Below are 11,834 nucleotides of genomic sequence, written 5' to 3'. Positions count from 1 at the left end.
TCACTTTTAATTAAGTCAATAGCTAGGGAAACCTTGTATGGCCTCGCTCCCTATTGCTTGTTTTCCAGCTTTGCAGCATTCCTGTCGCAAACATATTATCAAGAATGGGATGTAAACATGCTTGTATCCACCAAGGGCTTGAGTCACAACTGGTTACGCAATTTTCCTTGGCAGTGTGACGTGGTTGTTTTGTGGAGCAAGACAAAAAAAGGAAAAAGACAAGTGAAAAGCACACTCACGGTCCACCTCCCCTAGACCCTGTTATAAAACAGGTATCCCGCTTAGTTTGTCAGGCAGCCTTTTAGTAAATATTCCACAGACAGCTCGCTGGGAGCAGCCAGCGAAGGGGCGGCCAGGGCCAACAGGGGGGTGATAATCACGCATGAGAGGAGGAAAGACACCCTGGAGAAGTTACAGCAACCGCAATGGTCCCTCTTCCCCGGCCCCCTCCCCCCTCTCTCCCTTTCTCTCTGGTTATTCTCTCCTATTCTTTTTTTTGTCCTTCTCCAAACCACAGTCCCCCATTAACAGGACTGATGGGCGTCGCGGCAGCTCGCGGCACCGTCATGTGGCCTGGGAGCCATTGGGAGTCCTCGTTGTGTTAGGATAAGTCACTCCGGAGACCACTAAAAGCCATTATTAGAAGGTGTTTATCGAGCTAGCTGTGGCCTAGATACAGCTTAAACATCCAGAGTACAGTTAAGCCCATAATTATATTACATTTTAGATGAAAACTAGCCATGATTGGATGAATGATGAATAGCACCCACGGAGGAAAATAGAAATCAGGGACCCCGGGGGATAGCGAGCGATGGGATATTTGCTTTTGTGTGCCAGATGTCGGTGTAAATCATCCGCCATTTGATTATGGCTGCCATACGCGCTTAAGTGGGGAATGCATTATACACCATTACCTGTTGTCTAAGAAACACATCTGTCACATTTTTGTTTCCCAAATTTGAATATTTTAGTAATTCCCAGGGAACATCCCCTCTACCTAGAAATAAAAAGCTGTTTCAGAGACATATTTGTATTAAAGGGCCACTGATTGGCTGTCCTTCTCCCAATAGCCTCAGCCACCAGGGACTGGTGTCTCGTGTTTCAGGAAGTATTTTTCCCTCTTTTCAGCACTTAGTTCCGCCTAGTGTTCTATCCCCCCCTACCACCACCACCGCCATACAGAATAAAAGTGCTGATTTTAAACTGCAGACAGAGCAGCTTTTCTGACTTGTTTGTTTGCGGTGCAATTAAATGGATATGTTGACATTTATCAATGAGGCTTTGCACTAGCTTAACGGGGGCCTCGGTAGTGCAGTCGGCACCATGTTTGGTTTGGGGAGAGAGAGAGAGAGAGGTAGGGAGGGAAGCGTAAGGCAGAAAGGTGGTTTGAAATGTTTGTGGTGCCCTCTAGTGGTTAGAGAGTATTGAGTGGCGCTTGAGCATTAACCAACCTGCTCCAGAGATAGTGATCCAGGTGACAGTCAGAGTAATGTGATGCTCTTCACCTGAGGTTTATCTTCCTTTTAGTGCTTTTTAGCATCGTGTTTTATTATTTCAATCATATCGTGTTTTAAAGCTCTGAAGCACACTCAGAGATCTCCAAGCAGATGGTTCTAAAACATGGATCTGAAAAACCAAGGTTTGAATTACCTTTTGTCCTCCTCAAAAGATATTCCCCATTCATCACTTATTTAATTCTTTAATACTTTAGTTAAACAGAGACCTGCTCGCATTGACAATTTCTCACAGTTAATTAATGTAAAGATCTGAAGACGTAGATCATGGTTTCTCAACGGCGGCGGTACCGCCCCCTGGGGGGCGTTCGCACAACCTGAAGGACAGTGCTGTTAGCCAATCAGAGGTGAGACATTTGCGTGTCATGAATAATCATTGTTAATATTTTTTTCACCAAAACCGACTCAAAGGGCATTCATTGCTATGAGTGACCACCGCAAAATCAATGAAAAACGATGCAATGACACCTTTAAGCAATATAACATGAGTGTGAGTGGGGTCGTTAATTTATTTCATTAAGCTGTTAAAGTACATAGTTTAAAAACTGGAACTGAATTGTGTCCCACCTTTCAACACTATCGAACACACACACAAACGCCCAGGCACAGTGCACACTCACCCATACCCAATGAGCTGACCGGGTTAGCTGCATCCTGTTCCCCGCGGTGCCGTGGGTGTGGCGGACGCCTCCGGGCCACCGTAGCAGGGGAGCCTCCTTGCATTTAGAATCAGGCTGTGGCGGTGGTGCCGCACCCTCTGGTTCTGATTGGCCCGCTATCTCCCGGTGCCGCCGTGGCAATCACTAACGCTTCATTAGCAGATTAGGAAGATCCTATTAGCAGATCTCTGTCTGGTATCAGGGCCCCTGTCAGCACGTCCTTTTGAAATGAGATACTCAGGTGTGCGCCACTTACGGCTGGCAAACCTCCCCTCCCGTCCCTTCCTCCCCAGCTCCGCCAAACTGATTGCACTTGATTAACTGTTGTGTGTTTTGTTTAGCCCTGTGGACACCTTGTTTGGCTCTAGTCTGTCAGGGATGATGTTTTTTTATTGGCCGGATGAAAAAAGGAGGCAGGTTGATGCTGAGGGGGATACAAGCCTAATTTGTAGTTTTGAATATATATATATATATATATATTTAAAACAATATATATATATATTTATATTTGCATATATCTTTATATCTTATAAAGATATATATATATATATATATATATATATATATATATATATATATATAAAGTCACTTTCAATGCACCAATACCAGCAGGAGTAGGCCACCCATGACTTGCAAAAAAACAAGCTTGTTTAAACAAACAATTGTTTTGTGAGTTTTCGGGGGTGTTTTTATAAATATGGGTTTGTTTGGTTGTTTTGGCACACATTGAAATGAACAGCTTTGCTTCAACGCCCAGTTTTTCACCAACGGTCCTTATTATTCAGTTTGCTGCGTGTCCACTATATCAGAACGGACTCAATCGCCCGTAATACAAGCTTGAACCCAAACGAAAACCAAGGGAAATGCAAGACCCTGGTCTGTTTTCTGCTGTGTTCTATTGTTGTTGTTCCCCCTGTGGTACGGCGCTCACAGGCGCTGCACCGCACAACGCCAGTGTAGGCTTTGACCTCAGACGCCAGGCCTTGTGAGGCTCACGCAGGCCCCGGCCCTCACCACATGTAGTTCCACGGTTACCCGACGGAAGCGCTTGAGCATAAGAGGAACATAACCACAGAAGGCAGCCACATAAGGCCATATTTGGTTGTTTGGTCACGGGTTATGGCTTATGAGCGCAGAGCTGTTTACCTTGAAGAAGGAGAGAGAGGGATGTTGGTGGGGAGAGGGTGAAGAGAAACCCTTTGGATCTGCAGACTTCCATTTGTTCGCAGGAGGAGCAGCGTATACACAGTCGGTGGTTACATTCCCATTTCTGCCATCGCTAAATGTGGGTTTATCCAAAGTGTGTGTGCAAAGTGGACCCTGTTTGACTTGTCCTCCAGAAAGTGTAGGTACAAACTATGATCCTTCTTCGTTTTAGTGTACTACATTTAGCTACAAGTAGACTCATTAGATGTGGTCCACGTTGTTTTGTCAACCACTGCACAAATGTCACAAGGCGTTTCAAACACGTCTGGCCGGGCAGCATTTGCAAGTTGGCCCCACTGTGTCACCGGAACCCTTTGCCAAGATCGTCCCCCCCTCAGAGCCGGTCGTAAACAAACCCACGGTCAGGCGGCTCAGGGCAGCGTATTTACTTGTGACTTTCAAAGCGCGACGAGATGATGTGTGTGTAATTACATCACGAGCAGCGTCCGATTGAAAGCACCTGCTCCCGGTCCGCTCGGCACACCTTTCCTTAGAACAGGATTTATTTTGGCATTTGCCCGTATATCCCCACTGGTTTAATTTCCCCCCGCGCGGATCAATGTTGCTCCGGAGCCAAAGGCAGCAGGCCGGGCGTCATGCTGGCCTGTTCATTCAACACGCGGGCGGGCCGCACTCCAGCCGCCCGCTCGGACGGAGCTTCTGAGAAAAATGCAATTACATCAATCGCCTCCACCCCTGATAGGCAAAACAATGACCCTGTGCAATGGTGAGACGGAGTAGTAGTGTGAGGTAACGGGAATGGATATAACAGGTTGACAGAGTAATTGGTCATTCGTGAAGCCAAGCAATGAAGCCCGCCGCATACAAATTGGTGTGTTCTAATGGTATCAGGGGGCTGCCGCAGGCCTCCAGGGGTCTTACCACTCATCTGTCCCCCTCTTGGCTTACTCATCGCACAGCCCTGTCAGACGGAAAGCCGTCTGCGGGGCGCGCCCAAATGCCTGACCCCGGGGTCTTTTGTTGTGTGTTTTTGAGATTTAATTCTGATGGGTGGGCGGGATTGCATGGCGCAGTGTATTTAAAAGTCGTGATTGAGAAGCACCAGGCCTCAACCCAAAGCCTCATTGTGGCGTGCTTGGATGTCATCAGCACATACTGTAAGTCAACGGTTTAGCGGAAGCCTATCGTCACAAACAACATCCCTGGATAAATCGGGCTAAGGGAAGAGGCTAATACACTGCCTGGGAAGCCTGTGAAGAGACCGATCTGCTCCGGAGAGACACTGGTGTGTGTTTCTGTACTCTAACTCACTGGCTTGTTGTTTTGCCATCGTGTTTTCCCTGCTTAGCATTGACTGTACTTCCTCCCAAATATTTTCCAACAATGTCTCACTGGTATAAGTGAGTATTTTAAGCATTTCAATCTTTTGGGAATGGTTATCAGCAAATCTGAATCACACACAGACACACACGCAGACTCACACACTATAGTTACATATATTCTTGTATGTGTTAAATGGCTTGAGACAATAGGAGATGGTCAGTAAAGCTTCACAAAAAAAGGAAAGGAGACAGATCTTATTATCCAGGCCCATCTCGGAACGCTGCGATCTCGGTGGACGGGCACGGCCCAGAGAATCCCCCGTTTCCATCGTAACAAGACGGCGTGTTAAACCACAACTTACGCCGTCTGACAAGAGCCAATTGGTAGGTAACAGGATCCCTGCACACTGTAATTGAATCTGCCTACTGGCGGGAGGAAAAGGGAAGACGCAGCATATCTAAAGTCAAAATAACCTATTAGATCTATCACATAATGTTTTGTCTGGCTCGGTCAGCCCCACCCCCCCGTCCCTATTGCTTCCCTCTCAAGTGGAGTAATGGCAGAGCGGGTTTAGGGCGTGTAGGCAGGACGCAATGGTGGTTTTTAGACCTTTTTCTCCAGTCCTCTTCTAATCCCTTAATAAATAACTGCTGCATCCCTCGCTCTATCGTCTCCACGTTTCACAGGGAAATTCCCTCGTTGCCAATTTAGGGTGTGTTGAGACGACGGGCACAGGTGATCGAAACATGTTAGCCGTGATGGATGAAGTCGGACGGGCGACATGAAAGGACTGCACAACGCCGGCTGCTTGTTTGCACCGGTGTTCCCACAGTGTTCACTACTTAATACTTGTTTAGACATTCGGACACCCAAGTGAGGTCGAGTAGAGATGGGTGGGTGACTCAATTAAAACTAAAAGCACTGTTATAAGTACTCATTTTGGGTCAAGTACCTACAGGTGAGTACTCGGTACTCTATCTGAAAAATGGTGCATTCTGCATCTCTTAATCAAACAAATATAAGTGCATTGATCAAATGGAATCCGATCGCATTAATTTTCCAACAAATCGCACCTAATTGTCTCAAACCATAAGTATCGTGTCTCCATTGTGTCAGAGGCCTTGTATCGAGATGCAGACGGTACCATGCTCATCAGGAGAGAGGCATTTCCCCAGCGTTCACACATCAAATGTACATCTACTACTGCTGGAGAACAATTAGTAGAACAGTAAATAGGCTAGCTGGTAGCGTCTATACACAGACACTTCTTCAATACTTCCAATTTAGTTTGCTGGCACTGTGAGCTCTATCCACGGGAAAATTGGCTCCTCCTTTTTGCCGTGAAGGGCCAATCCCGTCCTCAAACGGCCATTCACTTTGGGTTGTCATGGATCCCTACACATAATCAATAGCTTTCACACATCATTATGGCCTGCAGCCCCCAGAGTTGGCTGTTGTGGTCCACGACCTGCTAAGCATGGATAAAAACCTCTCTCTCTGCCTCCCAAAGAACTAAAGTAGTAAAATAAAGTTGCAGCCCATGTCTGTGTCCCAGCCCGGGCCCGTGGAAGTGTACTCCTGCCTGTTGTGATGGAGCTTTTTAATTGGGATTCTTCTTGTTCCTTCTTTTGGCGCAAAAAGAAACACAGCAATGAGTTGGACATGAACCGAGTTTGTTGGCTCGACGTCAATGTCTGTTTTAACCAAGAGACATGTGTAAATGTGGCTGACCTTTGCAAACGATGTTCACGCAAACGGAGATGCATGAACCTTTCCATATTACGTTTCCATTATACGTCTCAATCGCACATTATCCAAGTTCAGCTCGAGATAGTCTGGACGCTTCAGGGTTTCTAGTTCAGTTTTGCGGCTTCGGCAACCAGAATCAAATGTTTACCAGCCTTCTGTCTGGACAGGTGAGCTCACCACCCTGTCATCCATCGTTCAGCACTCTGTGGTGACACGCCCGTGCCTTTGTTTTGTGCCCTCCAGATTCCAGAGCTGGCGAGGGATCTCCGAGAACGGTGGACCACGCCGTGATCGGCGGCGTGGTGGCGGTGGTGGTGTTCGCCATGCTCTGTCTACTCATCGTGCTCGGACGCTACTTTGCGAGACACAAAGGTAAAGACCTCTTTGTCTTTCTACTCCTTTCTCTGTCGTTTATCCAAAGCGCCTGACAGTGTATTGTTGTTGTATTGATTGGTGTTGTTGATGAGCAGGTAAGGGTTAAGGCCTGCGTCTTGGATGACGACAGGATGCGGATATTGGGGATCCCATCCGGGTCTCTGGGTAGCATCTTAACCAACAGCCTCTCCTGCTGGTTTCACCTAACTGCTGCTGTAGTTGAAGTTGTGGATACCTTTTGGATCTTTTTCGTGGAAATAATGATTGACTTTGCTATGCCGTCCAGGGCAATAGAAATCAAATGCTCCTGTCAGTTTTCATGCGACACTGAACTGCAGAGAGGGTTTTTCACTGTCACACTTTTATTTTTAGAGTGTGACAGTCACTCCCGGTGGCCCTCCCTCTCCCGTCAGCACCTCATCTCTCAAAGAACACATTCTGTCCACATTAGGACTTGAAGTTGATTGCTACTCTCGATCCCTCATTCCACCCCGGCAAGGTTAATGTGAAGGTGGAACCGCCGTGGCCCAGCTCACACTGAGGGCCCCGTCGCAGGGAAAGGATTTAGCGCGCCGCAATCTCCACCGCGCCACCGGCGGGAACGGAAATAACGAGAATTTTGAGTCTTGTCGGGAACGAGGCGCCCCGTCTTGAGATTAGTGTCGATTGCCACGCGGCGCCGGATTTGCATAATTACGGCGATGCCGCTTCCGTAAGGCCGCGTTTAATCCTCTGCATTGTATCGGCCTAGCCTATCGTTCCCTCGTTGACCTTACACTCTTATCCCCCCCCCCCCCCCCCCCCCCGCCAACAGGTACCTACTTCACACACGAGGCCAAGGGCGCGGATGACGCCGCGGACGCTGACACGGCCATCATCAATGCCGAGGGCGGCCACACCAACTCGGACGAGAAGAAGGAGTACTACATCTAGAGGAGGGCCCCTTCTCGCCCGACGGCGGCCCTGCCCGGGCCCTGGGTGGGACCCGGGCGAAGGGTGCTAGGGGGGCGAGGTGGGCGGTGGGTGGGTCGAGGAGGTGGAGGGGAGGGGAGGTCAGGTAGGTGGGTGGGCCTGGTGAGGTTTCGAGTTTGGATTTGGAGAGAGTTAGGGACGATCTTTGATGGTTGTTGTTTTGTTTTGTTTTATGAAGTATTTTTATGTTCTTTTAGTTTTTTATTCATTGTTTAATCTTTTTGGGGCTGGGTGGGGGGGGGGGTGTTGGAGGAGGTGAGGAAGGGAGGAGTTTTTTAGAGGGAAGGTTTTAAGACGTGTTTAGACTAGTATGCGACTGTAGATGGAATGTTTTATGTGTTTCAACAAAAAAAGACAGTGGCATGACGGGCATGGAAATGGGTTACCGGGTTTTTGGGGTTATATTTGTTCACGGGTCTTTATTTTTTTTTTACATTTGTTTGGGTATGCTGGAAGGTATCTGGGTGGAAGTGGGACGGTGTGTGTGTGCCAGACCTATCCAGCACAGAATCACTTTTAAAAGACCCTAACCATTTGACACCTCCCTTAAAAACAAAAAAAATGGAAAAAAAAGAAACTGCTGGTACGAATTTTTAGTTTCAACCATTTGCAGAAAATTCTGTGCCTTGTTCTAAATTTACTTTCTTTCTTTCCGTTTCTCTTCTTCTCGCCATATACTGGATTTGTGTTAAGACTCATTAGCATCCCCCCCTTGTCATGTCTCCTCATCTCGGCTTCTGCTTTTACACTCTCTTCTGGCGGGTATCAAGCGTCTGTCTGCTGAAAGGGGGAAGGAGAAAAAGCCACAGCGACACACTGTAGAGGCTTCATACCCTCAGGAGAGGTGTCTGTACAAACGCTACCCCCAAACGTCACATGACTAAAGCTGGTGCGATCCCCCCTTCCTATGATGCTGTGATTAGTTCTAAGCCCCTCACTCCTGCCATGGTTTCACCCCCTCCCCCCCCTTCACTGTCACGCCATATCCTGTTCCTCATATCAACTGTGGAAATAATATCATACACTTTCTACAATTGTTTATGTTTTTCCTTGTTGTTTTTCAAAGACTTTCCTACGTTCCAATCGTTTTAAATTAATATGGATCCTGAATATCTATATTTGGCCAAATAGGTTCCCAAGTGCGTTGTTAACTGTATTTATTTTAATCGAGTCAGTTTTATAATTCCAAATAACAAACACGGCTTACAGCTTCTTAGTGGTCCCTCCGTCAAGATACAAAGAAAAAAGAAAAAAAACGTATATTTGCCAACGTTTAGCGTTAAAATACTTAACTACGTACTTAAGCCTCGACCTCATTCGCCACGAGCAACACCAGATTTGAAAGTGGTCCGAGCTCGGACCGACACGCAGAGAGGTGTGTGTCGCAGGCCAAAGCCGCTGCACGGACCCCTTCGCCCCATCACCACCTTCAGCGGTCGGTGTGGTCCTGTGGTTCCCGACATTACATCACAGTACTAATCCTGTACAGCAAAGTAGTTTGTGTTGTTGTGTTACTGGCACGTAAATCCTCCCCCCACCCCCCCAGACCCAATCACATGTCACGTATATACGATGCACACACTTACCCATCAACGTGAGATATATCCCCCACCATCTTTCAAGGGAGCGCTTTGTGGGTTTTTGTTTATATCTTGCTTATTGTTGTGAGCTAATGAAACTAGTGAATTGGTTATGGCATAGCCTCCGTTGTAAGGATAAGGTAGCAGAGATTTTTTTTTGTGTCTACCTTATTTTACCTGGGTTTTTATCACGGCTTTGTTTACAGCATTTACTTTCAGAATTTTATTTGCGACGCTTGTATGCAAGTGATGTCCGATCGCGTCAAACACCCCGTCTCTCAGATGCATGTCGTACTGCGAGCACCCCCCCCCGCCCCTCCCTCCCATTGTCTTATTTATCTGCTTCATGTATAACCTGCCAACACTCAAACAAGGAGCTGCTTCACAGGCCCCAGAGGGGAGTGGCGCCGGATGCCAAACTTGATCACACTTGTTTTGTTCCCCACCTCAGTCTTCTACACCAAACCCTAATGTGGGTCTCTGTACTGCGGCGGCAGCGCCTGCGTTTTCATTACCCGTCAACGTCGCCCGGCGTCTGACACAGCGAGTGGGAGGAGGAGGTGAAGGGGTTTGGAGGCGCCGTCTTTTGTGTTTTCTGTCTCTTTTACTTCGCACAAGGCACGAGAAGAAACGCTCCTCTTGATGTATCAGTACATTGGATCACAGTTTGGTACGTCAAAGGGCGTGGAGGCAACGCATCCAAATGGAGGTTCAGCTGTGTGGCGCATACATTTTGGGGAGAAAGGTTAGTTCTAGGGGGGCTTCCGCGGCGGACCTGAACTGCAAACGTCTCTGCTAGGAAGAAATGCTTGATTAATCCGCTTTCTAATGGCGTTTAGAAGGGAATGAATTTCCCCCGTTATATACTGTGCCGGTCCCCGGGTTGGACTCTGAAGATGGAGGTTTTAGAAGCATGAGGAAAGAGGGACGTGTCACAACAGATGCTGTGTATACAAGGCTCCTTTGTACTGTTGTGTTGTTTGTGGCAGTTAGACGGGAGTTGTTTTTTATGGACATGCTGTTCACAAAGGATTCACCACTAGGTTTAACACTGTATGGTCATAGCATTGCTGGGCGTTTGGCTCTTTGTGTTGTGGAGACCGGGTGCTCGTGGGGGGGTTGGGTGGGGGTTGGGGGTCGGGGGGGTCGGCCAGGCGGTGGGGTGTTTGTCGGGTTAGGGACGAGGGTTAGACTGCATTGCGGTCGTGTTGGTAAAATTACATTTTCTTTTTTGCTTTATTTAACCGAATCCTGGATGGGGTTCCACTTCCATCTGTTAGATTGTGAATGTGTCAAACAGTGAGCACTTTTTTTTTTCTTTAATTATCATTTTTTTGATTCAGTGATGTGTCACAGCTTCTATTCAAACAGCAAACAAGAGAAAGAGAGAGAGAGAGAGAGAGAGAGAGAGAGAGAGAGAGAGAGAGAGAGAGAGAGAGAGAGAGAGAGAGAGAGAGAGAGGGAAAATAGCACTGCTTGCCATGGGCCGTGAAAGAGAGTGTCTTCACCCTTGTGCGGCTGACGCAGTAATGACTTACTTTATACTCGTAAAATATTTTTGTCGCTTAGGATACCTGGAGCTTCCATAAGTTTGATGTGAACTCCAAGACTCCTGTCCTTACACAGTACCACTCAAAATAATGATTCAACATAAAGGCAGGGAGAAGGCGGGGAGAAAAGTGCATAACGATAATGAACAAATTCCAAAATGGTTCAATTCGTCATACTCTGAAAAAGTACTGAAATAAGAAATCTTTCACCATTGGTCTTCATGGGGGATTGTATTTTTTTTATAAACTCCAGCCCCAACCTTGAGATATATTAGACGTCGGTCTAACAGTGTGGGTCATAGTGTTATCCAGCCTTCATGATGGATTCCTTCAACACTGTCCTGTCTCAGGTTCATGCATTACCTTGACGTGACTTCATCTCAGGTAGAAATGCAAACAATTAGGGCCCCTACCTATTAATGTCATCCGTATATTAAGAACATTGAGTCAGCATCAACGCAGCAAAGCCCATCCCTTGCTCCCCTCCCTCCCTCCCACCACCACCAAAAAACAAAGTCTCAATTTGTGGTATATTTTGCATATGAGCTGTACATGTCCTCTGTAATTCTTTTCTTTTTCTTAAATATTTTGTGCACTGTATAAATCGTGTTAAGTATTGCTTTGTGTCAACATAGATCACAAATGGCGACTCTGCTTATTAGAGAAAAGTGGACTCAGAAACTCGTAGTGGCTGTACAACATGTCGACTTCACTGGCCTCGGCTTTTGGTTTCATACCCGAGATGTTTTGATGGTTTTTTCACTCATTGGTTTTAGATTATTTTTTTGTCTCTTTGCTGTTCTTGGGAAAATGTTAATGTGTATCGATGGAGAAACAAAAGAGATTCACATTCCCATACACATTTTGTATTGGTTCATAAATAGACATTTTTACAAAACAATGAAGAGTTCTTGTCTTAATAAAAAAAGATATTAATGTTCAAAA

The 11,834-nt window shown here is 46.8% G+C and overlaps 1 protein-coding gene across 5 annotated transcripts in view; it reads left to right on the top strand.

Annotated features, from left to right (window-relative positions):
• cadm1a (cell adhesion molecule 1a) overlaps window positions 1-11,834 on the top strand; it is a 276,780-nt gene extending 264,946 nt beyond the window's left edge. For all 5 annotated transcript variants that reach the window (XM_060057032.1, XM_060057035.1, XM_060057034.1 and 2 more), the window contains 2 exons: window positions 6,656-6,784; window positions 7,602-11,834. In XM_060057032.1, coding sequence (XP_059913015.1) covers window positions 6,656-6,784; window positions 7,602-7,720 — 248 coding nt within the window. In that variant the 3' untranslated portion in view covers window positions 7,721-11,834. The remainder of the gene's footprint in view (window positions 1-6,655; window positions 6,785-7,601) is intronic.

Source organism: Gadus macrocephalus, chromosome 7 (assembly GCF_031168955.1).
Source record: "Gadus macrocephalus chromosome 7, ASM3116895v1".
NCBI lineage: Eukaryota > Metazoa > Chordata > Actinopteri > Gadiformes > Gadidae > Gadus > Gadus macrocephalus.
The sequence above is the reverse complement of the archived record's forward strand: the minus strand, read 5'-3'. Positions and strand labels throughout refer to the sequence as shown.